Below are 23,619 nucleotides of genomic sequence, written 5' to 3'. Positions count from 1 at the left end.
TTTATATTGAAATGTTTGACTTTCAATTTCAAATTTCAAATTTCATCGCGTAAATCCTTTATTTATAAGGTAGCATGAAAAAATATTTTTTTTTTATTTTCTTTCATCTTTAACTTTTAACTTTTATTTCATTTGAAAAAATTTTGTCAGCTAAAATAATTTGTATTTTCTCTTAGTTCAATATTAGAAAAATTTTCTAAAATATTTAAGGTATTTTACATTTTATCATACACTTAATTATATATATTTTTTTCTTTTTGTACAATTTTATTTAGTCTTTGTCAAATCATTTTTAAGATACACATATAATATTTTTGTTTTTTTTAGTATTATTATTTTTTGTTTATTTTTATTATCTAGAATACCATTTTGATAAATTTTTTTATATAACTATTTTTATTTTTTTTAACTTATTTTCATAAATGTAACTTTTACATTACAATTTGTATAAAGACGAATCATTTACTATAATATAATAATTTTATCTTAGTATGATTTTGTTAAAGTAGTGTATTAGAATATTTATTAATGTATTAGAATTTAGAGGAAAAAATATATATTTAAAATAATTTTAAAGGTTAAATATATTTTTAATTTTTAAGTTTAAATGCGAAATATAACTTGTCAATATCTTAAACTTTTTTTAGTATATTTTGGTTTTCAAACTTTAAAATTGTTTAAAACTAACATTTGAGTTAGAACTTATCGAAATGATATAAATAATTCAAATCAAAATTTAGAAAAAAAATAATTAAATTTTAAGGTATAAATAAATTCTAATTTTGCGTGAAATTTAAGAATTAAAACAATATTTAACACTATTAAACTTAGATATTTGTTTCCTTTTTTATAATTAAAAAAATATATTTTTTTATTAGCTTTGTTTTATTAACGTTTGTAAAATTAACAGATATTTTGATTCATGAAATATTATTTATGTAAAATTATATAATATTATATATTTGAAATTTATATTGTTATAAATTCTTTTCTAAATATGTGGCATGTAAAGGTAATTTATATTTTGATATTAAATATTTGTTTTCTTCATGTGATTTATTTTTTTTATGAAAATTAACTAATAGACATTAAAATAGTAAAAAATGAGTATAAAGAATGGATACACGACCATGAGGAAGAATTTTTATATTAAAGATGAGATGAAATAATGAAATTTGTCCCTGTCTTACGTGTTATTATCGTTATCGTTTATAAGTTTTATTTTAAAAATAATTTATAAATTTTGTATGAGGATAATTTTTAATATATTTTAATAAATTTTCAGTATAATATTTTTAAAATAGTTTAAAATATATATGAACCTAATTTAGTTTACCTTTTTAAGTTATTGAAATATTTTATATAAAAAACTATATTTTTATGAAAATAAGAAAGATAAAAATGGTGGTCACCCACATTAAATGGTTATGTATGTTATATGCATCGTCTTATATTTTGTATAAGAAGGACATTTAAAATAAGAAACGTTCCAAGATTCGATTATGTTATATATTAAAATTCAAATTAAAATTAAATTTTCAAATTAATTTTCATATTCAAATTAAATTAGAGTATGGATGAAGTAGTTATATATTAAAATTCAAATTATCTAGTTTTTAAAATTAATCAGTTATAAAAAAATGAAGATGATAGGTGCATCTTCACGTCATCCCTGTCCTCTTATTTATTTTTGTTTTAAATTAATAAAACACTCTTAATTTATTTAACCTAAGAAATCTATTTTCATTGTTTTTGTTAGTTTTATTTCATTTGACTAATCCTTCTTTCATATAGAGTTTTCCTTCTCTCTCTCTCCATACTTCAAGTGATTTGATTGAAATTATCTAGTTTGTAAAATTCATTATTTTCGTTGGTGTTTAGTTTTATATTTTATTTGACTAATATTTTTTCATATATAATTTTCATTTCGCTCTCAATTATTCAACTAATTTGATATTTAGCAAATATTGATTAGACATTTTAAATTTTCATTTAAATGGTATATTTCATTTTAAAAAATGCAAACCTCAACTTTATCAACTCAAATCAGATTTCTAATGCACTTTTTCCCTCAACATTTGTATCTATCATGAAATTTTCAATTATATGTAATTGTTTACTCTTTTCTTTAACTATATATGTTGTATCTATCATGAAATTTCAATTATATGTAATTGTTTACTCTTTTCTAATTATTATATGTAATTGTTTACTCATTAATATGAAAATTACTTTATTATTGGTCTAATCTAATTCTATATTGAACCAACGCGAACTAGTATGGGTTATATATCTACATGGTAATAAACAATCAATGTTAAATTCAGATTAAAAATAATAAAATGTGGAAATTAAAATTTAATTAAATTAAATTAAATTACGCATTTTTTTTTGCATTCATCGTTCTTCTATCATAATTTCACACATTCTCAAAATAAATAATAAGTCTCATGCTCATTGATAATTATCTTCTCCATTTTAAACCATTTTACTGATTCTTGTGCATTAATTTATTAAGTTATGTATTTGATATTGAAGAAAAAAGTATGCATTTTTTTTACATTAAATTCTTTCTAATATCTTCTTTGTTTTAAATTATTTGATATCTTATTTAAAAAAAATGAGGACCCCATACTATACTAAATGTATATCAAATTTCATATTTACCAAACATCAAGAAAAGTAGTTGAATATAGTCAACTCAGTGTCTTCAACAACCAGTTGCATTTCCTAGTGTTGACCAAATGACCAATTTATTAGTAATGTTTTTAGAAAAATATTTTATAAATTAAAACTACTTTATGTAAAATTAAAAATAACGAGTTTACAATATATTTGAGAGAATTAAAATGAGTTGATGCGAAGTTAAAATAAAATTTAATTATAAGTGAAACGATTAACAAAGTAAGTTATATATGATCTAATTTATTTCATAGTTGTATGAAATAACTGGTGAAAATATACTGTAAGAGGAATTAAAATTTATTGCATCTGTACACTGTTTTTAACTCAGAAATTGACAAGTCTAAAAACCGAGACCACATAAACAAGAAAAGGAGAAGCAATGGCAAGTGTTCTTCGCATCTACTTGATAACACTCACCTTCATTCAATGACCGCAAAATTGGTAACTGTTTCGGGATGACATGGGTTGGGTTTTTTTGCCGGTATCCAATGCTGAGTACTATCAATTCTCATAATACTTGAAAAATTATTGGATCAATAATAATCACACTGCAAATGGAGTTAATATAATTTCCATGATGGAAAATATATAAGGGTAATTATATTTTAACAATTTTTTTTTAATAATTTTTTTATAATAGGACACGTGTCACTATTTTATTGGTCTGTTTGAATTTATTCTAAAAAAGTATTTGAAATAGACCAATTACAAATTGCCACGTATATATTATTAAGGACAATGATACTTTGACAACTCTTTTTTAACAACTTTTTGACAACACGATACGTGTCATCATTTTATTGGTATGTTTGAATTTATCTTTAAAAAATATTTGAAACGGACCAATCATAGACTGTTACGTATGCGTTGTGAAAAAGTTGTCAAAAAAGAGTTGTTAAAGAGACTTTTTCCTATTATTAAAAAATTGGCTTAATACTCCTTTTGGTCCCTAATTTGGGAGGGTTTGCTCAATATGGCCCTACCTTTTTTTCATAAGAATTGATCCCACCTTTTGAAAAAAATGTTCAATTGAGTCCTTTTTGTTCATAGTGGTCCCATATTCAAGTTTAAATTGTTTATTATAATCCTTATTGTATACGGTGATGACATGATTTTTAACATAACATTATGTCAGGACTGTCAAAATAACATTTGGATAGGTGAATCAGCACCGTTAGAAAATTGACGTTGTAACAAAAAAGGAGTCAATTGAACAGTGTTTTCAATTGTTACTAAAAATAAAAGGTATGACCATATTGAACAAAACCTCCCAAACTAGGGATCAAAAGCGGTATTAAATCTAAAAAATTATTAAAAAAAGTTGCATATGTTCCCAGTGTCGCTTTGCCCAAGAAACAAAGACTTAACTCACCGTCATATTAATCACCAAACTCAGTACAACTTGTGACTATAAAACGTAGCCACAGCTTTCAACGTCAGCAGAAAAACACATCTCAACCTAAATCTCATCACAAAATGGCTTCCAAGCTTTCCTCTCTCTTTGCATGTGTTCTCATTACCACCATCCTTCTTGCCACTACATGGCAAGCAGTTGCAAGACGCCATACTAAACTAAAGAACTCATACAAAGGGGACAAGAAAGAACCTCAGTTTTTGTTCCCTTCTGATGGTTATATTCCTGGCTTTGGGAGATTAGGGTTTCCTCCTTTCTTTGGGTTTACACCTCAGAATCCAAACACTGGTAGTGATGGTGGTGGTGGTGGTGGTGATGTAGAGGCAGCACCAGTTTCAGGTGGTGGGAATGGATTACAAGTACCACCAGTTTCAGGTGGTGGATATGTTCCAGGTGGCGATGGCACCTTTGTCCCAAACCCTGGTTTTGAGGTTCCAAGCCCTAGAAATGGTGGTGGAGTTCCAGTTCCAGTAAATCCGTGAGTACGGTGTCAGTGTAGTGATGGTGAGCTACGTAGCATGCATGTTGTTATGTTATGGTTTTGCAAAATTGAAGTACTAGCTAGTCTACTGTTTTTTGTGTTGGTGAATAAGTTTTATGTGTAGCTACTATGAGTGATATGCAGAGTCTTTCTGCTACTTCAAATGTGTGTAATGTTTGCTGGTTGGATTTCTTGGCCTTTAATAATTACTCATAACTCATCTATTTCAAGTGCTTTACTGCCTCCTTATATATAACCAATAATGATATTTTAAAACAGAATGATAAGGAGTCCCATCAACGGGAAATATAAAATTGTTAACAAAATCAGAAAATGTTAACGATGGATCATGGAAAAAAGAGATATTTTGACAACCTACCTTCATCATTAAAATAAAGTGAATTGTTGATTTTATTAATAAAAGAGAGATTAAAAATAAAATGATAACAATTTCATTATAATTTTGGACAGAGTCACAATTTCATTATAATTTTTTTTAAAATAATAACTAATTTTAGTGAATAATATTATATTTAGAAATCATTTTTCTAATTAAAAACCAATTCATTTAATAATTAGTGTTAATGACCAATTTAAAAATTAATTTATAATAAAAACTATTTTAGTTACTAATTTAGAAATCAATTATACTTTTTCATTTATAATAAAAATTATTTTAGTTATATTAATTTTTAGTTTATAAATTAATATAATTATTTTTTATTATTGAACTTGATCATTATTTAAAAAAAATCAATGTTATGAGATGAAGAAAAAAAAAAGGTAAAATAATAAGATTGTTAGAGTGAATAAAAAAGAAAGGTCAAGAGTAAGTTCTTTATATAGAAAGTAGAGATCCTTATATTTAAACAAAAGAAAATAGAAAGTGAATAGTGAAAAGTAATAAATTTGTATTAGATATAATTGATGTAATAAGAAGTAATTAAAATTATCTTATATAAAAATTAAATTTAAAATGTACAAATTATTAAATAATTAATTTATGTAATGGAACAATAAGTTTTATTTAATTTTTAAAATTAATTTTTATTTATCTATTATTAGATATAATTGATGCAATAAAAAATAATTAAAAATATAAATATGATTAAAAATAATTGATGTCTCTAATTTTAATAGACTAATTTATATATAAGTTTCTTGATGGTTAACCTTTATAATTAATATTTTATTAGAGATCGATTTACACGTAATTCACAAAGTAATTACAATTTTTTTAATTTTATTAATAATTTAGATTATTTTAGATATTAATAATTTTGAATTTATAAATTAGTTATTATAATTGATTAGTTATTTTTTATTTTTAAAATAATTTACTAATTTTTTTATAGTAAATTTATAATAGCATGGATTCTAATTTAATAAAAATCCTAGCATTTGGAAAAAAAAGTCTTTACAATTTTATTAAAAAAAGTTGGAGTTTTTTAAAATATAGTAAAATTGATGAATAAATTATTTTTCTTTGAGAAAGAACTTTTTATTTGTCTTAAATGGTGTTGAGTCTTCAAACAAAAGGAAAGAAGTCATGAGAGCTTTAATTTTATCTTTTTTCTATCTTACACGAGTCATCGAGTCAAAGGTTGACATAAACCAACCCGAGCTAAATGTCATGATAGGTCAGTTTGAACTGTAAGTTGAGACTAATTGGGTCGGGTTGAAAGTCGAGATGGACAAGGTCGAGTCATGTCGAAATTTGGTTGAATTTGGCCACTACAAAGTTTTGTTGAATTTAACAAAATCAGCCATGATCTAAATTTGGTCAAATTTGTCCAAATCATCATTGACCAAAATTCGTTTGATTTTGACCAAGTCAATTCCAGCCGAAATTTGACATAATTGGTCCCAATTAAAATTCGACCAAGTCAACACCTACTAAAATTTGACCAAATTCGATTAAGTTGGCCATGACTAAAATTTGGTTGAGTCGGCCCCAACCTATATTTGGCCAAGTCGTCCATGGATGAAATTTGACCAAATTCAACTGAGTCAGTCACAATCAAAATTTGGCTTTGTTCAAACTGAAATTTGATCGAGTTTGACCTAGTGATCCTCAACTAAAATTTGGTCTAATCGATCTTGACCAAAATTTAATCAAATTCAATCGAGTCAGTCATGATCCATATTTGGTCGAATTATGACTAAAACTTCAGTCTAGTTTGATATAGTACAGTTTAATAAAATAAAAAATAGTTTAATTTAGTTTGTCTCAACTAATGTTTTGATTCACAACAACTTTTAACATTCATTTTTTTCACCTTAATTTGTGGTTATTGTGTGCAAGGAATGAAAATGGTTTAAGTTAAAGATTGCATGGAAAAATGGAGTGTGAAGGTTGTGATGGGTGAAGGTTGGTTCTTGAAGAAATGATGATTGAAAGATGGGTGAATTGTGGCTATTGGAAAGATGAAAATGGAGGATGAATGAAAGAAAAAGTATTTATGATATTGTGTTGTGAGTAATATGACGAGAGAGAAGATGAACATAGATTAAGGTGAATAAATTGTTGTAAGTAAGACTAACACCCTTAACATTCACAACTCCTCCAAACGACCTTGTCTTTGCACACTGAAAAAACATAAAACACTCTTAATATTCACATATTTTACTTTAACAATTATATAAGAAAAATTCATATAACAAAATATTAAAGCATCACGTAATATAAAAATAACATATGCATGTCACGTCACTATATTAATTTTAACGTCAGAATCAAATCAACTTTTCCTTCCAAAATTGAATGACTAATTTGAGAAGGATAAAATGGGATCAAATAACTAATTAATTAAATAAATAATAAAAAAAAAAATTATGTCCAAACGATGATCCTTTGATTTGAACATATCTCTGTTGAAGTTGAGTCAATAGTATCTTCTGATATGGATATTAAAAAAATATTAAAAAGAACATACATTTAAAAGAAAGTATGCTAATTTTCAAATTTTAACCTTTTAAACGATGTCTGAAACGCTTTAATTTAAGTAATCAAATTATTCACAAAAATTAGAAAATTTATTTTCTTAAAATTATATATCCAAACAACATATTCTATTATGAAATGTTTTAAATTTATAGAAAAGCAAATAGCCTTCAGTATTTCATCCAAAGACGAGGCTACTTGACTTCAATGAATTTACCTACCTTCTTTTCATGGAATTAAACATGGTAATAACATGAAAAATATTCTTCTCCTGTGGATTTGTTATGCTTGGAAGTAATTTTTACTCCTATAACAAATCTGGAAAAATACATTATCTTCTCATTCACAGAAATATGTTAAACATAATTCAAACATATTCGCTATCTAAATTAAGATATTATGGATTCAATAATGCAAGAATAAGGTCATAAACAGCATAATTATTATGGATTCAATGAACAAGAGACAAATTGAGTTGCGTTTAGAAGAAGAAAACAGTAATACCTTAAAAGTTGCAACAGTTAAAAATATTCTGATAATAATTCTGTGTTCCCTTCATAGTGTTTTTATTAGTTATACTAACTACACAAATTCTATGATATCATAATGTTTAATTAGAGACCAAAACTAGTTATTCTCTTTACAGCTTCCTCTGATATTTTTCATGATCCCACTTACTTTTACAGGGATAAAAATCATACAATCTACTCTTCACAAAAATACTTTTAGCAGCTTTCTTTGTATCGTATAATTTCTTGTATCATCACACATTCATCTTAGCATGTGCATTTCATTTTGCCAATTTCAACTTTTTCTCTTCCTTTTAAAGTCCAACATTCATTACTTCAAAAAAGAATACAATAAAACTTCTCTTTGAACATGGTAGATGCTTCACAAATTACACATAACTCTCGATTGTTTTATATATCCTATGTGTTCATTTTCATTAACTTCATCTCATTTAAATGTAATCATAGCTAATCCCAAACCTCAAACAAAGAAATGAATTGTGTTAAGCTTTGTACGGACAAGATAAAACTAGTCCATATGTCTAACATCAAGCTTTCTAACAACCTATATCATGTTAAATTTTTCTAAATGCAACAAGGTCATGTTTGATCTTCCAATGCATGAAACTCAGCCAAAAGAAAAATCCTCTTCTGTTAACCGCTTGAAAATGGCAAGATTCACCATTTTTCCCCCCAGCAAAAATATGTTTTATGCTTTTAAAACATCTCGATTTTATAATAGGACATAACAAGGATAACAATGCCTCACATAAATGCAAAGTTGGTGTATCATCAATTTGCAAGCGTACACACCAAATCACTGGTAAGTGTGTCGCATGCAAAATAGCTGTTTGGGGTCTTCACTCTGCTGCTCTACCTCATCCAAATCCACCAACCACAAACAGAAAGTGGATAATAATAACACATAGTCACGTAGTCTATATCCCCAGGTCCCCCTCAGAAAATGTAATAAATAGTTGGCAAAGAAAAGGGAAATTACTCTGCCATCACTATCAGCTTTCAATGCAGTGTACTTTGATATTGATCTTAGTTGTCATCCTTCTTACCACAGCCAAGGAAAAAGGAAGTGAAAGTGGAAATCATATGTGAAAAGATAAATGTAATAAACAAGAAACAAATGGAAGACAATAGCTAGGGAAAATGAACCGTGTAAATATTTTAGAGCAAAACTGGATCTGAGAAAATTCAAGTATTACAACATAAGATCTGAGAAAAAAAATTGTACTTGCTAGTTGACCCTGCCTTCAAGCTTGTACCTAGGTCTGTAATGGAATCATAACTATGTCACGCGAATATCCTGCCAAAAGAAATGCAGGTGAAGATAGAGTACAGTAGTAAAAGAGTGAGAAGTGTTAAATATGACAGAGAGGAGAAAATAATCCAAGTCGTTATTTATGTTCAAGATAACGTGATAAGGAATGACTCGGGAAAACTCTTAGTCTAAAATCTAAAAAGTTATCAACATTCCTATTCTCTTTAACTTTATATATTTATATCATATCATATCACTTATCATAATTCTTCTTCTTTTATCTCTATCTCTTCTGATAAACTTGGAAGGTCGACAAATCATTTTTCAAACGCGAGTTTGTGTTGGAAGCATAAAGTACAAGTAGTATGCACACCTAGATACAAACTCTTACACCAAATTTGAGTAATTAGAAAAAAATAACAAATTACATTGACATCTTTTTTTATTTCTTCAGACTGAATTTGTAACACAAGAATCCCAGTTGGAAAATCAGTGTAAATGGTAAAATATCGTATGCAATTTTAAGAAACTAAGAGAATGTCACTTTAATTACCTTTAGAAGAAATAGGCAAGAAAATTAAAATTATATATAGAAAGAAAACTTCAAGCGAAAATTTATGAGTTTGCCCAAAATCCTCGACTTTTACTTTCGATATCTAATAATAGGCAATAGCTTCTTTCCACATAAAACAAGGACATTCAATACTTGTACTTCTAAAACACTCTTCCCCATCTCTTCAATACTTGTTTAATAAATGAAAAAAAAAAGATAATTGGGTTGAAGAAGCATCTCAATAACAAAGAGCGCATGGAAATAAAAATCAAATCTTTATGAGCGGGATTGGAGAATAAACGAAGTGGGTGTGCATGAAACGGTACTTACCTAGCTCAGAAAGCACGGGGGATTGGGAATCGAATAGAATCAAATGCCGAGAATCTTGAAAATGATGAAGCAGAGGAATCCAAGGAAGATCAAAATGAAAAGGTAATCAACAAAGATGAAGAATCTGGTTGAGCCGTGATTCCTCTTGGTCCTTGATTTAGCCACGGACTCGTTCAGTTCTTCGATCTTGGCCATTGCAGAACAGAGAGTGGTTATGCGAGCCGCGGCTACTCCTGAATGACCCAAAAGCTACGCCTAAGGGTGCCACCAATAATCTAAAATTACCCAACACGCCTATATCGTCCTATGTTTTCGGTTTCATTCACTTTATGTTTTCGTCTGGATTATGAATAAAATTAAGATTGAGAAAATGGAAAGAAAAAGAAAAAAAGAAAACACACAAAAGGTGAAGAAGAACAATCAAACGAAAATAATATATTTTTAATAATTTTTTTTCTTTAAACTTAAAATCCCTGTAATTTTTCAAATGAGTAATTTTAGTTTTAAAATTTTAATTATAGTTTTTTTTTTTTTCAAAATTTCACGATGTTAGCATGTTCTTGTAATTTAAGTAATTAATACCATGCTAACTCGTGTGAGGAATTAAAAGATATATAAACCGTAGATTAAAATTCCTTGATTTTAATATTTTGAATAGCCAAATTTGCAAATAAAATTTTAAAGATTAAAATTATATTTATGTAAAAGTATAACGAATAAAAGTGCGTTTAAAACATTTTTTTATTTAGATGAGTGGAAAAAATATTTGTATTTTCATTTTCTTAGGAAATAGAGTAGTATTTAGTTAGCTAAAAAAATTCATCATCTTATAATATTCTCACAATAATTTTTTATTTATTTTTTATGTCGAAAGCCGCAATCTTTATTAAGGGGGAGACAGATGAACTACTTGTGAAACACAAATACTAAATCAATATTTGTATGATCCATAGGATTGCCACACTTACATTTCATGATACTGGTAAAAGAACACTTTTCTAATCTAAACCCTCCATTAGTCTTCTTTTAAATGATAAATATAGAATGCATTTAATACTCCCAAGATATTATATCCTTTTTTCTTATAAAATACAGGAGGAAATGAAATTCCAAAGACAATGTTTCCAACACAATACATGAGACGAATTTGTTTTATGCAGAATTATGGATGTAGAAGGAAAGGAACATAGCTTGTGTTCTGAATGTATTATCCTATTATATATACAATCATCTATGCATTTATTCTGATAACTGCAACCTAAAAAGCTCCGATCATAGCTAGAAGCAATCAACACGAGCAGTGTAAGTGTATATCCTGTATGGGCAGCGAGCAGATCACAACCTCAGGTCGCTCAATTGGACCTTCAACTGATACATTCTTCCAATATTTCGAGGTTCATTTTGTAATTACCATGAAGCCTAAATAGTTTTCCTCACTTTTCATTTCATTTATTCCTGGCAGTACACAACAAAAAAAGACAATAGAAACAGAGAAAAAGGGTATTAGCCTAATATGTGACGTAGAACATTGATGAATGATCTTTTTATTTGAACATTAGACTAAGACAAGGTATATAGTATATGGTTTGTTTTCTTATCTCAATTTGAAAGAACGATTTACCATATCTTGCTCAGCAAAATAGAATCATAGGCATGTAAAAATATGTCCCAGTGGAAGGGTAACGACGAGCCTTACCCTGAAACCTTCAAACTGACCAGTGGAAGAACACGGTCTACTTACCTTAGAATTTTGGTTTGAAGTGGATGATGTTGCTTCTGATGCTGACTCGGATATTCGGGTTTCTGATTTCTCATTTGAATAGCTATAAACAAAACAAGATTGTGTATGGATGAGAATTCTGTTGACAGTGTAATGACTTTATGTAATATGTTTCTGATGCTATTTGGCAGTATGCATCCATGTATAAAATCAACCTTCCATGCTCAAATGGGAAAGTCACATAGTATGTGATACTAAAGCATCCAAAAGGACGCTAAAATCCTGCTGATGGCAAAAGGAGTCATGTGTAAAAATACAATAGATATGACAAATAATCTTAGAAAACCTACGTTGAAAGGATTGTGACCCAGACGAGCTCCACACAGTCCACCCAAAGAAGCCTTTGTTCCACAGGAATCAGACCATAAGTAATCAGATGCGCAAAAGGCCAAAGTTTCCACCCTGCCTGGGAAGCATATTAGAGATGTTAGCTGTCCAAAGATGAGAATTTTTTCTAATTAAAGAATCACACAGGGATAAGAATATACATTTCATTCATTATCCTATTCTTCATCCTTGCATTGCTAGTGCTTAGTTTAGCTTTACTAACTGAATTCCTATTTAACCACTTTTTTCCTTCAATTTTCTCGTTTTTCTTTACAGGTGTCTATGAGACCAAATGGGCAATCTGTAACAAGGCCATTCCCACTGTGGACATATAGCTGGTACACCACCTTCTCTAGATTCTATTTGTTCACTTTTCTATATGCAAACATAGGCATCGGATCATTTGTTCTTATTATACCCACATGCTTTCCTCTGGCCCTTTCTTTGCTACAGATATAGTATTAATTAGGGGTTTAGGACTGAGTACATTTCACAGCCTTTTCATTCAGTAGCAGCTTCAACATAGTTAGGGTACTACTTACTAAGCTCATGAAGAGGAGGTACGAGGCACAAGCAAAACACAATGTCGTGACACTTGAAACAGTATGGCATAAGGCAGATTTCAGGATAAGCTACCCCGAACAATTCAAATAATTCATAGTTTAAGAACAAGGTACAAAGATACACAACTTTTAATGAGAATAGGATGGAACCAAAAATAGCTGAAAAATTTAAATTCTAGGTTCACTCAAATTGTTACTACTACCTACTATATGCCCAACACTAGCAGTTTAATGCTCTACCAATTTCAGCCTAAGAGTATGAAATAGTCCAAGTACATAAGCTCAATTTTTAGCTTGACACATCTCCACAACTTTACAATGAGACAGGTAATTACATTGAAAATTAAAATCTGAAAACAGCATAAAGAAACAAATCAAACAGGTACTCACAGTAAGCAAGGGGAAAAATGTTGACTTCAGTTCACCATATATATTAGTCAAAGATTCAAACCGCAATAAGCCCAAAACCACAAAGTAGATGCTGTTCCAAACTGCAGACCACACAGTTTGGTCGAAAGCAACTTTAGCAGGGACAACCCACCATTCTTGGAAAGGAAAAAGAGCCTGTGAAATCATGGAAGCAATTTCAGTCATTCATAGAAGATCACCGAATAGTTCTAACTCAGGAAGTCCAAATAATCACCTCACAAAGTTGATAATAATAATGGGAAAGAGATCCATGGAGAGTAAACCCAACAAGACCTGATCTGAGTAACCGTGCCAGATCAAACTCAAAAAGAGGCGTTCCTTCATAGCACTATATTTTAGTTAGAAATAGCTGAAGTTTCTGAAATTCTATGCCCAAATTAGCATTTGACATTTTGCCAGTCAAAAACAAACCTGAGCAATCCAGTCTCCAATTGAGTAGACAATCCCACTTATTGCCATTTTAGCTAAAACCGGATTTGCTTTCAGAGCTTGCTCATAGGCAATCCAGTTGTGCTCAGGTATATACCTTAGAATCTCATAAAGGGTCCAACCCTGAATAATAAAACAAAAAATTTGATGTTAACTTTTTCTGTGTCACACATAAAATACACTTCAGTTCTCTTTCCTAATCACTCTAGTATTAAACATGTTCCTCTTGTTTCTTTACCAAAGATCCTACATTGACTACAAATATAGGCAATACAGCCAAAACAATATAAATATGCATAAGTAGTAGGAGGCTCTACAACTACTGGACAAGCTTTTAGAGTTGAATTAGGCTCTACAACAAATTCTAATATAGTGCTAAAGTTTATCGTAATGGTTGTTTGTTGATACTTGTTAAGCCTATCAGGCTACATGTTACTAGACATTTTTCAGACCAGTGGAAGATGTCCAACAAAACAAACTTCAGATGCCGAGATGTCCGGCCCTCGTCATAGGGAAAGGTGTTGGATACTATTAACTAGTGATATGACCAAAAGTAAATATCACTGGAGGCAACCTCTATCTCATGAACAAGTTTTAGGAGTTGGGTTAAACCCAGTTTTAAATTCTATGAACTATTAATAATATCGATGAACTTGAGTAACCAACAAGAACATGGTTGTATAACTTGAAACAATATTTCAGCTATACAGATTCATCGCCATGTTAATAATTTTGAATCGATAGGACAGAATCATTTTTCAGGTCAATGGGTATGTGAAAAACAAGAATTGGGTAACAATAATGATAATAACAATAAAAAGTAAGCAAATTTAAAATTGAAACTAACATGCCAGTAGTCATGGTCAATGGTGAGCAACTTGGTGACAGCAAAAGTCCCAAACCCCAAAACGATGAAGGCATTAACGGTACTATTGCTTGTGAGGCGAGGATCAACCTCTGCCTCTGTTATGGATTCAGAAGGTTGAATCCCCTCAACTTCATGGAAACGCGCTCCTCTGTCTTCGGACACCGGAACTATTTCACGGTCCTCAGCTACACAGCTGATGATACGACTTCGTTTTGGGGTTCGGGAAGAGAGGGGAACGAAATGGGGCTTCGACAAGATTGGTGTGAGTATGGGAAAGACGGTGCAAAGAGAAGGAACAGTAGCCATGGAAGTGGGTCCGAGGATTGTGTTTGTGTCGTGTGAATTTGTTAAGTGTTTGGGTCATCACCTCTTTTCTGCTACAACAACCCACCAAGTGAATGCAAGTATTCATCATCCAATGTGTCAACTTAATTCTTTCTTGTTCATTGGTTGAAACTATTCTCTTGTAATCAATTAATTAATTAAGGAATATTTAGCACAATTTTTGGTATTACAGAATTTTATTACTTTCTTAATTATATTATAGTTTATTATTGAATTTGTAGCTTACTCTATTGGGTATGATGGAAGAAAAGTGGATCTAAAAGAATAAGGCCATTTCAAGATGGTCATGCTTCCGAGACTATATAGAGTTTCTTCATAAGATGATTGCTAGATTTGAGGATAAATATTTTTTTAAGAGGAAGTGATGGAATCCTGCCTGACGTACTTTTTTTAGTGTTCTCTTTTTGTATTTCTACATTTCATTGTATACGTAGTTTAGCTTGCAAGGAGCATGAATTACCATAAATACTCAGTTCCTCTCTTGTAGTTGACACTTTTGAGAATAATGAGAATTGAGTTTTCTGAATCATAAACTCTTCTTTCTTGAAAGTCACAGGCTAAAGAGTCCAAAGACTTCCTCTAGCCACCTTCCAAGCACCTCTCTCACTTCCATTTTCCAAATTCCACGGTGCTTCTCTCTCATCACACAGCATCACATTCCTCACCAATCCGCTTCGTTACAGTGGCGTCAGTGCTCCTACAGCCACGCGCCAACCTTTGTCTCGCGCACTGCTTCGCCACATCTTCATTGCTCCTTCTCACGCATCTGAACCACATACACAAAGTCACATTTCTCTCTCTCGTGAGCGTAGCTCCATTGCTCTCTCTTGAGAGTTCTTCGCAGGTTTGTCATCTTTCTTCACATTATTCATCGTCTTAGTTCACTCTTCTTCCACCTTCACTGGAAATTTTCATCCCTTTCCATTTTCCTTCAATTTACACTGATTAAAGTCTCCTTCTCACCCTTTAAACCACTCTCACCGATTATTCTTCTATATTTACCGATTAAAACTATTTTTGAACCGATTCAACTCTTTTACACTGTTCAATCTTGTGATTTAACCGATTAATCAGTTCATTTTTAGTCTCCTCATTGTTTTAGGGTTTCCTTCGTGTTTCTAGGGTTTTCCCCAGATTAAACCTCGATCTAGGGTTTTGTTGTGTTCACCCTCAGTTTTCCTCAGATTGTATTCGAGTCATTCCTTGATCTTATGTTCCTCATTATTTTGTTGTGTCTTTACTCGTCGGAGGAAGCTTCGCAGGAGTTGCATCACGCCTTCAGTCACTTCTTGGAGTGACTCTTCCATCACTTCTGTTATATCATAAAATTCTCTTGTATATGTCGATTGCTTCTGCATCCTCAATGATAGTTTCTTTGAAAAATAAGCAATAGGATGCTTATTTTGACTCACTACAGCTCGTATACCCAACCTTGAAGCATCTGTTTCCAGTACAAACGGTTCAACGAAATTTGGAATTGCTAGAACAAGAGCAGTGGTAAGGGCTGCCTTCAATGCATCAAAAGCTTTGTTTGTTGCTTCACTCCACTTAAAGGAATCTTTCTTTAATAAATCAGTCAAGGGTGCAACAATTTGGGCATAATTTTTGACAAATCTTCGGTAATACCCAGTTAATCCTAAAAATCCTCGCAACTGCTTCAGGGTTGAAGGTTTTGGCCCGTTGCTTACTGCCTCCAATTTTTCAGTCGCCATAAATATTCCATTTCCTGCCAAGGTGTGACCAAGATAACCTATCTGTTGTACTCCAAAAGTGCATTTGGAGAATTTAGCAAATAATTGGTTTTGTTTTAAGATATTCAACACTATTTCTAGATGGTGTAGATGATCCTTCCAACTTGAGTTGTACACCAAAATATCATCGAAGAAAACTAATACAAATCTTCTCAATAAGCCTCTAAAGATTTGATTCATGAGACTTTGAAATGTTGCTGGCACATTGGACAGTCCGAATGGCATAACCAACCATTGATATAACCCATGATGAGTCTTGAATGTAGTTTTATGTCGGTCCTCCGGTTTCAATAAAATTTGGTGGTAGCCCGACCTTAAATCCAGCTTGGAGAAGTAGCAGGCTCCATATAACTCATCAATGAGTTCATCCACTGTTGGAATTGGGAAGTTGTCCTTAGTTTTTATAGCATTAATTAGTGCAAACCCTCCATGTGTCATCTTTCATTTTTACTAAATAATTGGAAATGAGAAAGGGTTGGTGCTTGGTTGGACAATACCTTCTTTTAACATTCCTTCAACCAATTTTTCAATTTCTTCCTTTTGACTATGAGGATATCTACAAGGTTTCACACTGATTGGATTTGATCCTTCTAACAAAGGAATCAAATGCACATGACTCCTTGGTGGCGGTAATCCACAGGGGCTGCTAAAGACAATACTATAGTTGTGTAGTAAATTCACCAACTCTGGCTCCATGTCTTTTGGGAGTTCAAGCAAAGGAAAAGTGGGAGTGTCTTGGTGTATCATCTGCATATTGTATACCTCAACTAGTGCATCAGTGTCCATCATTCTTCTTATGTGGTGCAGTTATGCTATTTCCGGTAACATGTCTCTATCCCCTTGTAATGTCGTGAAACAACCATCATGCAAAAATTTGATTTGCAGAGAGTTATGATCTGCTACATGAGGGCCAATGGTCTTCAACCAGTTTGCTCCAAGGATGAGATCAGCACCCGAGATTGGCAAAAGAAACACAGGTAATGTGAAAATATTGCCCTGTGCTAGTAACGTCAAGTTCTATATTAAGCCCTCAAATTCCATGTAATTTCCATTACCAACCATAACTTTGAATGAAGGTGCCTTCACCACTAGAAGTTTCAAAAATTTAGCAACCCTTGGTTGTAAGAAGTTATCAGAACTTCCCCCATCAATCAATACTTTGACTGGCATGGTGCCAATATGCACTACAAATCGACTTGTCCTTACTCCAAATCCCCATTTCAATGCATTCAGGAATAAGTGATGATCCTCATTTGTATTTTCTTTAGTAACTTGAGGTAACTTAGTCTCTAAGCCAACATTATCTGATTCCTCCTCTCCCAATTGTAATACAAAACACATTTTGTTTGGGCACTTGTGGGTAACAGATAATTTCTCATCACAGAAGTAGCATAAACCCTTCTCTCTTCTTAATTGCATTTCGGTTGGGCTTATTCTTTTAACATTTGGGTTTCTTAATGGTGCTCCTGGCAGGTTAGGTAACAACGAAGGTAAAGAGGATTTGGTAGCTGGTATGGTGTTTCTGGTAGTGTTTTGGACCCAAGAGGTGTTTGACTTGGGAGAATTTGGGCATCGGTTAGGGTAATTGGGTGTAAGCTTGGTCCTTGGTATGTATTTCTCTTCATACAGTTTAGCTAAAGCAACTGCTCGTAATAGATTTGTATGAGTCAAAGCAATCACATCTCTTCTTATATCAACATGTAAACCACTAATGAAGCAATTTAAAATTGTTGCCTCATTTAAACCCTCAGATCTATTTGTAAGCACCATAAATTTCATATAATAAGTCTGAACATCTCAGTCATTGGACAATCGAAGGGAGAAGGCCCAAATTGAGATTCCAAGGCACGAGTCAATGTTGTCCAAGTGGTGACTGCTTCAATCTTCTACAACATTTGGAACCACGACACCACATCCTGCTCAAAGTGCATAGAAGCTATTTCAACACGATCTGCATTAGGTGTGTTGTGGTAGTTGAAGAACTTATTAGCTTTGAAAATCCATTCTAACACCGGTGTGGATCCATCAAAGAGTGGAAAATCGAGAGAAATATCCTTTACCAGATTAATCGAGGTTATTGGTTGAACTTTGACAGTAGAATTTGAGTTCGAAGGACTTCCTATGTTCTGAGTGGAGTTTTGCAGTAATTGTTGTAACACCAGTTTGATCTCGTCCATCGCATTGTCCTGATTTTGATTTCTTTCGTCGATGGTACTCTGAAGTTTTTCCACCGTTGCAATTAGACGACGAAGATCATCGACCGTCGTGCGAATCCCAATTTGAAGTTCTTTCAGTCTAGTGTTCCCAGGCATGGAAGATAATGAAAGCACCAATGTAACAATGTTATTTAAAGGTAAGACGAATACAGGGTATTGGGGATTTGTATTAGTAACATATTTGAGTCTCAGTACAAGCAACACTTGGCATTAACAAAATAATAAAAACAGTTGTGTAATTGCATGGGTCGTAGCAGAGCAATGATGAAAGTCATTCCTGAAAAAGGAGGCAAGGACAAAAGAATTTTAGAAAAGATCAAAGAGAAGGTAGTCCAGAGAGAGAGAAAGAAACCACAACACAAGTTACTCATTCTAGAATGAAGTCACGCAATTTAATATTCTCCCTCCTCACATGTGTTCCTTTATGCATTCCACTTTCTTCCTCTCTGTTATTCGATTCAAGGGTTCTCTGTCATTCGGTGCAACTGTGATCAGCCGTTTGGTGCAAGGTTCTCCTTCCTTCCTTTTTGCTTGACAATATGTCGTTCGGTCCTTCCTCCCAGCTTGCCATTCTACCGTTCGATCCTTCCTCTTAGCTTGCCACTCTGTTGTTCGGTTCAATATCACTCATCTCATAACTGTAATGCCTTGCGCCTATTACATACAACATAATAATCTCGGGAAAATTGTAAAATATGTTGTCCATCCTAATGTTGTTGACAATGATCAAGACCCATTTTTTTTACACATCTTACAATGGTTGTTTTGAACATTCAGTCATACATTTATGACTTCAAAATATTGCAAGCAAGTTGATGGGATATTTTAACAAAAATATCATGACACTTTGTTAACTTCAATTTCTCAATATGAGAATTGATACATTTTTCCTTTAACTTTTGCTATTTCTTAAGGTGAAACAAGTTATGGTATGATTTTTTCAAATGTTGTGAGCATATGTTATACCTCAATCAATTCTATGCAATAGATATAGGAACAACTATATTGTCAGCATTATAATGTTTAGAAGTTAGTTGATAAAGAGATGTTCCAGTCTATTACATATGTCACATTGCTTCTAATTTGAACAAAAAATTCAAAACTGCAAATTAGAAGAAATGACTACTAAACATGAATATCTACCTTACTTAACTTGCATTACTATATATTACAAAAAAATATCATGTTCAAATAATTTATTTTATTACGTTGTCATAAGTTATTAAATGAAACAACATGCTTAAATAAAAGTGAATCGTTACGAGAACTGAAATCTGTCAAGCACTCTCTTCGATTGATCAGTTACTATTGGAAAAGTGTACTCAAGCTTTTATGATGGGAATAAGGGGTACAATCACATCAAAACATATATCACAAAGTGCATGGTCTTTGTTTTGAGTAGAGTTGTCAAAACGGGTAACCCGACTCGACCCAGCTCGACCAACCACGGGTTGGTCACTTGGTGAGCCAACCCAACCCGACTCATTTATTAGCGAGCCAGAAAAATCTGAATCCGGCTCGACCCACCACAGGTTGGTGGATAAATGGGTTGACTCACTCGCTCACTTAAATACAATTTTTTCTTAAATAAAAAAATTATAAACTTTCTATAATTTAAATCTAAACAAATTTCATTTCTAAATTTCACTCCCAACGTGAGTGTTTAATTAATTTTGAAAATAGGGAACTTAAATAATTATTTCAAGCAAAAAAAAATAATAAATATTTTTTATAAAATTAAAATTAAATTTTAATAAAATAAAATTAGGTAGGTGGGTTGGTGGGCAAATCCGACACACCACGAGTTCAACCCGCATGAGCCGGGTTTAAATGAGCTGGGTTGAAATCTAACCCGCATAAAAAAATACAATTTTTTTAAACTCAATCCAGCCCGAACCCGTGGTGGGCTGGATTGGTTCGCGAATTGTAACCCCTTTTGACAACTCTAGTTTTGAGGCTATATGGTCCTTACCCATATATGCTCTTGATATGATAAGTTTTGAAAGAAACAAAATTTGTGGTTTTTTTAAGAAAACTCAACAATAATTAATTAATTATGTGTCCTGTCCAAATATATAAGAAAAAACATTTTAAATTTTATATTTAGAAAATAACTACTATTGAACTTAGACATTAACTCATATCCTAAAAAGTTAAATTAAATTAAGTTTAAACCCTTTAGTCGTCCCTATTTTTGGGGCGCTTTCCTAATTTCATCTCATTCTTATTAAAGCTCCCAATTGAGTCCTCATAAGAGCTAATTTCAATCAATTTAGCCCTTTCCGTTAAATTTAGTTGACGCCGTGAAGTTTTTGTACAACAAGGAGGATGAGTTGTTCATTTGTGTAAAGGTGACTTTTTTAGTGTTGAAACGTGACAAGGATTAGTGATGAGCATAAAATATCCCTTACAGAATAGGGAATAGAAGGGGTGAGTGGAACACCGCAAACCGCCTAGCATTGTTCAGAAACTCACAAACTTTGGTCCAATTTTTTGAATTCAAATCTTCAATCAAACTCTGCATTTCCAAACATTTTATACAAACTTGTTGGACCTTAATGAAAAATGTTTTCCCTCTTTGAACCTCAAACCTAATGACATATCCCTGATTTCCCTACCTTGAGCTGAATAGATTATTCATGTTTATTGCAGGAGGATGGTTTAAAGTTTGGGGGAGTTTGTTTTATAAGGGTGTAATTGAAAAAAAAATTAGAAAAATGAGGAACAAGAACAAAGAAAAAGAAGAAAGAAAAAGATAAAGAAAAAGAATTGAATGAAAGAGAGTTGGGATATAAGTCAGAAAGTGGTTTTAATTTAAGTGCAGCAAAAGAGAAACTTATGTGCATGAATTGGATTGTTTAATCTCTTAGCTCAAGGTGCTTTGTTATCCAGAAAAACCATGTTTCTTTCTTAGCCCAGCCTCAATACAAGCCAATGAAAGTCCTTGTGATGCTGACTTGCTTGTGAATGTGTTTAATTTAGTTGAAATGAAGGGCAAAGTTGAGTTGTGTGACATTGTGATAGTAGAGTGATAGACACACACCCTTATACACCTGCGCATTAGAGTGAGACACTATCTTTGGTGAGGATTGGTTCTACATAATTCAGTAAAGCATTCTGCCATGATTGTTGATCTCTTTTGAAAATGCGGCATTTGATTGATTGAATGTTTGATGAGCATCACAACGGAAGACTAATTTGTTACACATTTCTAGTCATTTCAAGCTAAGCAAGTATTGTGGATTTTGCTGAGTCTGTGAAAATATTTTTGTGTTATAGACAGATACCTTTTGCTTGAGGACAAGCAAGGTTCTAAGTTTGGGGGAGTTGATAATGAAATGTTTTACCATGATTTGGGGGGCTTGAGCGCCAACTTTGCTAACATGGCAAATTTGCCCTATTTCACTTGGATGCACGAAGAGCTTTGGATCTTTTGCTACCCAAACGCGTTTTCTCTCTATAGGGGCTCTTGGAGGCGAGCTAGGAGCTATGGGAAAGTCCTTCATCCTTGGGTCTTCTTACTTCTTCCATTTTCTCCATTCTTGTAAGCTTGAGCTCTCCATTCATGGAGAGCTAGTTTCATTATTGTTGGGGGATTGTTGTAGCCACTGAACTCTTATGTAAATCACTTTGTTTTGAATGAATATATATCTTTTTCATTAATTGTTAGTGTTTAACTCCTCTTAATGCTTGTTGTGAAGTAGCTACCCATGACTTGAATTTAGGGTTTGCTTAATATTGGGAAATGTTGGGTAAATTCGGACTTGGGTTAAACACCTAAAGGAAATAGTGTCTAGGGATAGAACTAGGACCTTTGGTTGTCTTAAAATCTCATTTCTTAATGCGGAAAGAATTGTTAGGTTTTCCAAGAGATTGAAGCCTAATGAGGAAGTCTAGGCTCTTTCTACCAAGGGATTGGAGTTTGAGTAAATTAGTATATTGACATTAACATATTAATGAAGAGGAAGTGATTTCTATACATAAGAGTGAAGTAGGTGAAATCATACCCCCAACAATACCATTCCATTTCATTTTTAATCTTACCATTTCCAAGTGTTTGAGTACCTAAGATCACCTTTATCATTTATGTTTCATATTTACTTTAATTGCACCAAAACTCAATTTATGGAAGCATTCTTTAGTCTAGGTTAGTTATAAATTATATGATTGTCTAGTGAAACAAGTCTCTTGGGAAACGATATCCGGTCTTATCGGTTTTACTACTTGAACGATTTGGTACACTTGCCAAAGTCTTAACAAAGGGGTTGCAACAGGAGTGGAATGGCAACAATGCCACGTTTCGCCTCCAACTAAAACATTTAACACGTCATCCCACTAGTTGTGTGCAATTTTAACACCGTTAATGAATTTTAACGGCAGGGGTTCAATTGCTTTAAATTAACAGTTTAATAAGGATTCAATTGGGAAACTTTAAAAAAAGAGAATCAAAATGAGAAAACCGAACGAAAATAAAAACAACTAAAGAATTTAAACCTAAATAAAAAAAAACCAACTATGTATCTCTAATATCTTTAATGAAATAGACTACCAAATTTCAAATAAAACAAATAAATGTTTTTGATGTGGAAATGGAGGTCATAATAAAATAAATTACCCTAAAGAGAAAATTTTTATCATTTTTGAGCTTATTATATTCTGATTATTTATCAATATTTATTACTTTTATAAATCTATTTTAATTAAATTACTTTGAATAACACA

The 23,619-nt window shown here is 31.8% G+C and overlaps 2 protein-coding genes across 6 annotated transcripts; one reads left to right on the top strand and one right to left on the bottom strand.

Annotated features, from left to right (window-relative positions):
• The first annotated feature begins 4,112 nt into the window (after positions 1 to 4,112).
• Positions 4,113 to 4,774, top strand: LOC106754257 (putative cell wall protein). Its single transcript, XM_022777891.1, has one exon. It carries the CDS (start codon positions 4,162 to 4,164, stop codon positions 4,579 to 4,581), a length of 420 nt encoding a protein of 139 aa, XP_022633612.1. The 5' UTR covers positions 4,113 to 4,161; the 3' UTR covers positions 4,582 to 4,774.
• Positions 4,775 to 11,217: 6,443 nt separating this feature from the next.
• LOC106754176 (protein SYM1) lies at positions 11,218 to 14,994 on the bottom strand. Of its 5 annotated transcripts, none has more exons than XR_002666898.1 (7): positions 14,565 to 14,990; positions 13,700 to 13,840; positions 13,503 to 13,616; positions 13,250 to 13,423; positions 12,260 to 12,400; positions 11,931 to 12,012; positions 11,218 to 11,644 (listed from the first exon to the last, which is right to left on the bottom strand). XR_002666898.1 is itself a non-coding variant. In XM_014636172.2 (7 exons), exons 1-7 carry the CDS (start codon positions 14,889 to 14,891, stop codon positions 11,639 to 11,641), a joined length of 960 nt encoding a protein of 319 aa, XP_014491658.1. In that variant the 5' UTR covers positions 14,892 to 14,988; the 3' UTR covers positions 11,218 to 11,638. The 5 variants fall into 5 exon arrangements, 4 of the variants coding, with proteins under 4 accessions (XP_014491658.1, XP_014491657.1, XP_022633607.1 ...); XM_014636172.2 differs by having other exon boundaries at positions 12,260 to 12,375; positions 14,565 to 14,988; XM_014636171.2 differs by lacking the exon at positions 11,218 to 11,644 and having other exon boundaries at positions 11,651 to 12,012; positions 12,260 to 12,375; positions 14,565 to 14,989.
• Positions 14,995 to 23,619: the final 8,625 nt, after the last annotated feature.

This window comes from Vigna radiata, unplaced genomic scaffold (assembly GCF_000741045.1).
Source record: "Vigna radiata var. radiata cultivar VC1973A unplaced genomic scaffold, Vradiata_ver6 scaffold_86, whole genome shotgun sequence".
NCBI lineage: Eukaryota > Viridiplantae > Streptophyta > Magnoliopsida > Fabales > Fabaceae > Vigna > Vigna radiata.
The sequence above is the reverse complement of the archived record's forward strand: the minus strand, read 5'-3'. Positions and strand labels throughout refer to the sequence as shown.

Bases quoted from the DNA above. Each gene is read 5' to 3' on its own strand.
- LOC106754176 (XM_014636171.2), bottom strand. From the start codon at position 14,891: ATGGCTACTGTTCCTTCTCTTTGCACCGTCTTTCCCATACTCACACCA. The intron at 13,841-14,564 runs GTTAGTTTCAAT...TTTATTATTCAG, and splicing joins TTGACCATGACTACTGGCAT to GGTTGGACCCTTTATGAGAT. The intron at 13,617-13,699 runs GTTTGTTTTTGA...ACTAAAATATAG, and splicing joins TTGGAGACTGGATTGCTCAG to TGCTATGAAGGAACGCCTCT.
- LOC106754257 (XM_022777891.1), top strand. From the start codon at position 4,162: ATGGCTTCCAAGCTTTCCTCTCTCTTTGCATGTGTTCTCATTACCACC.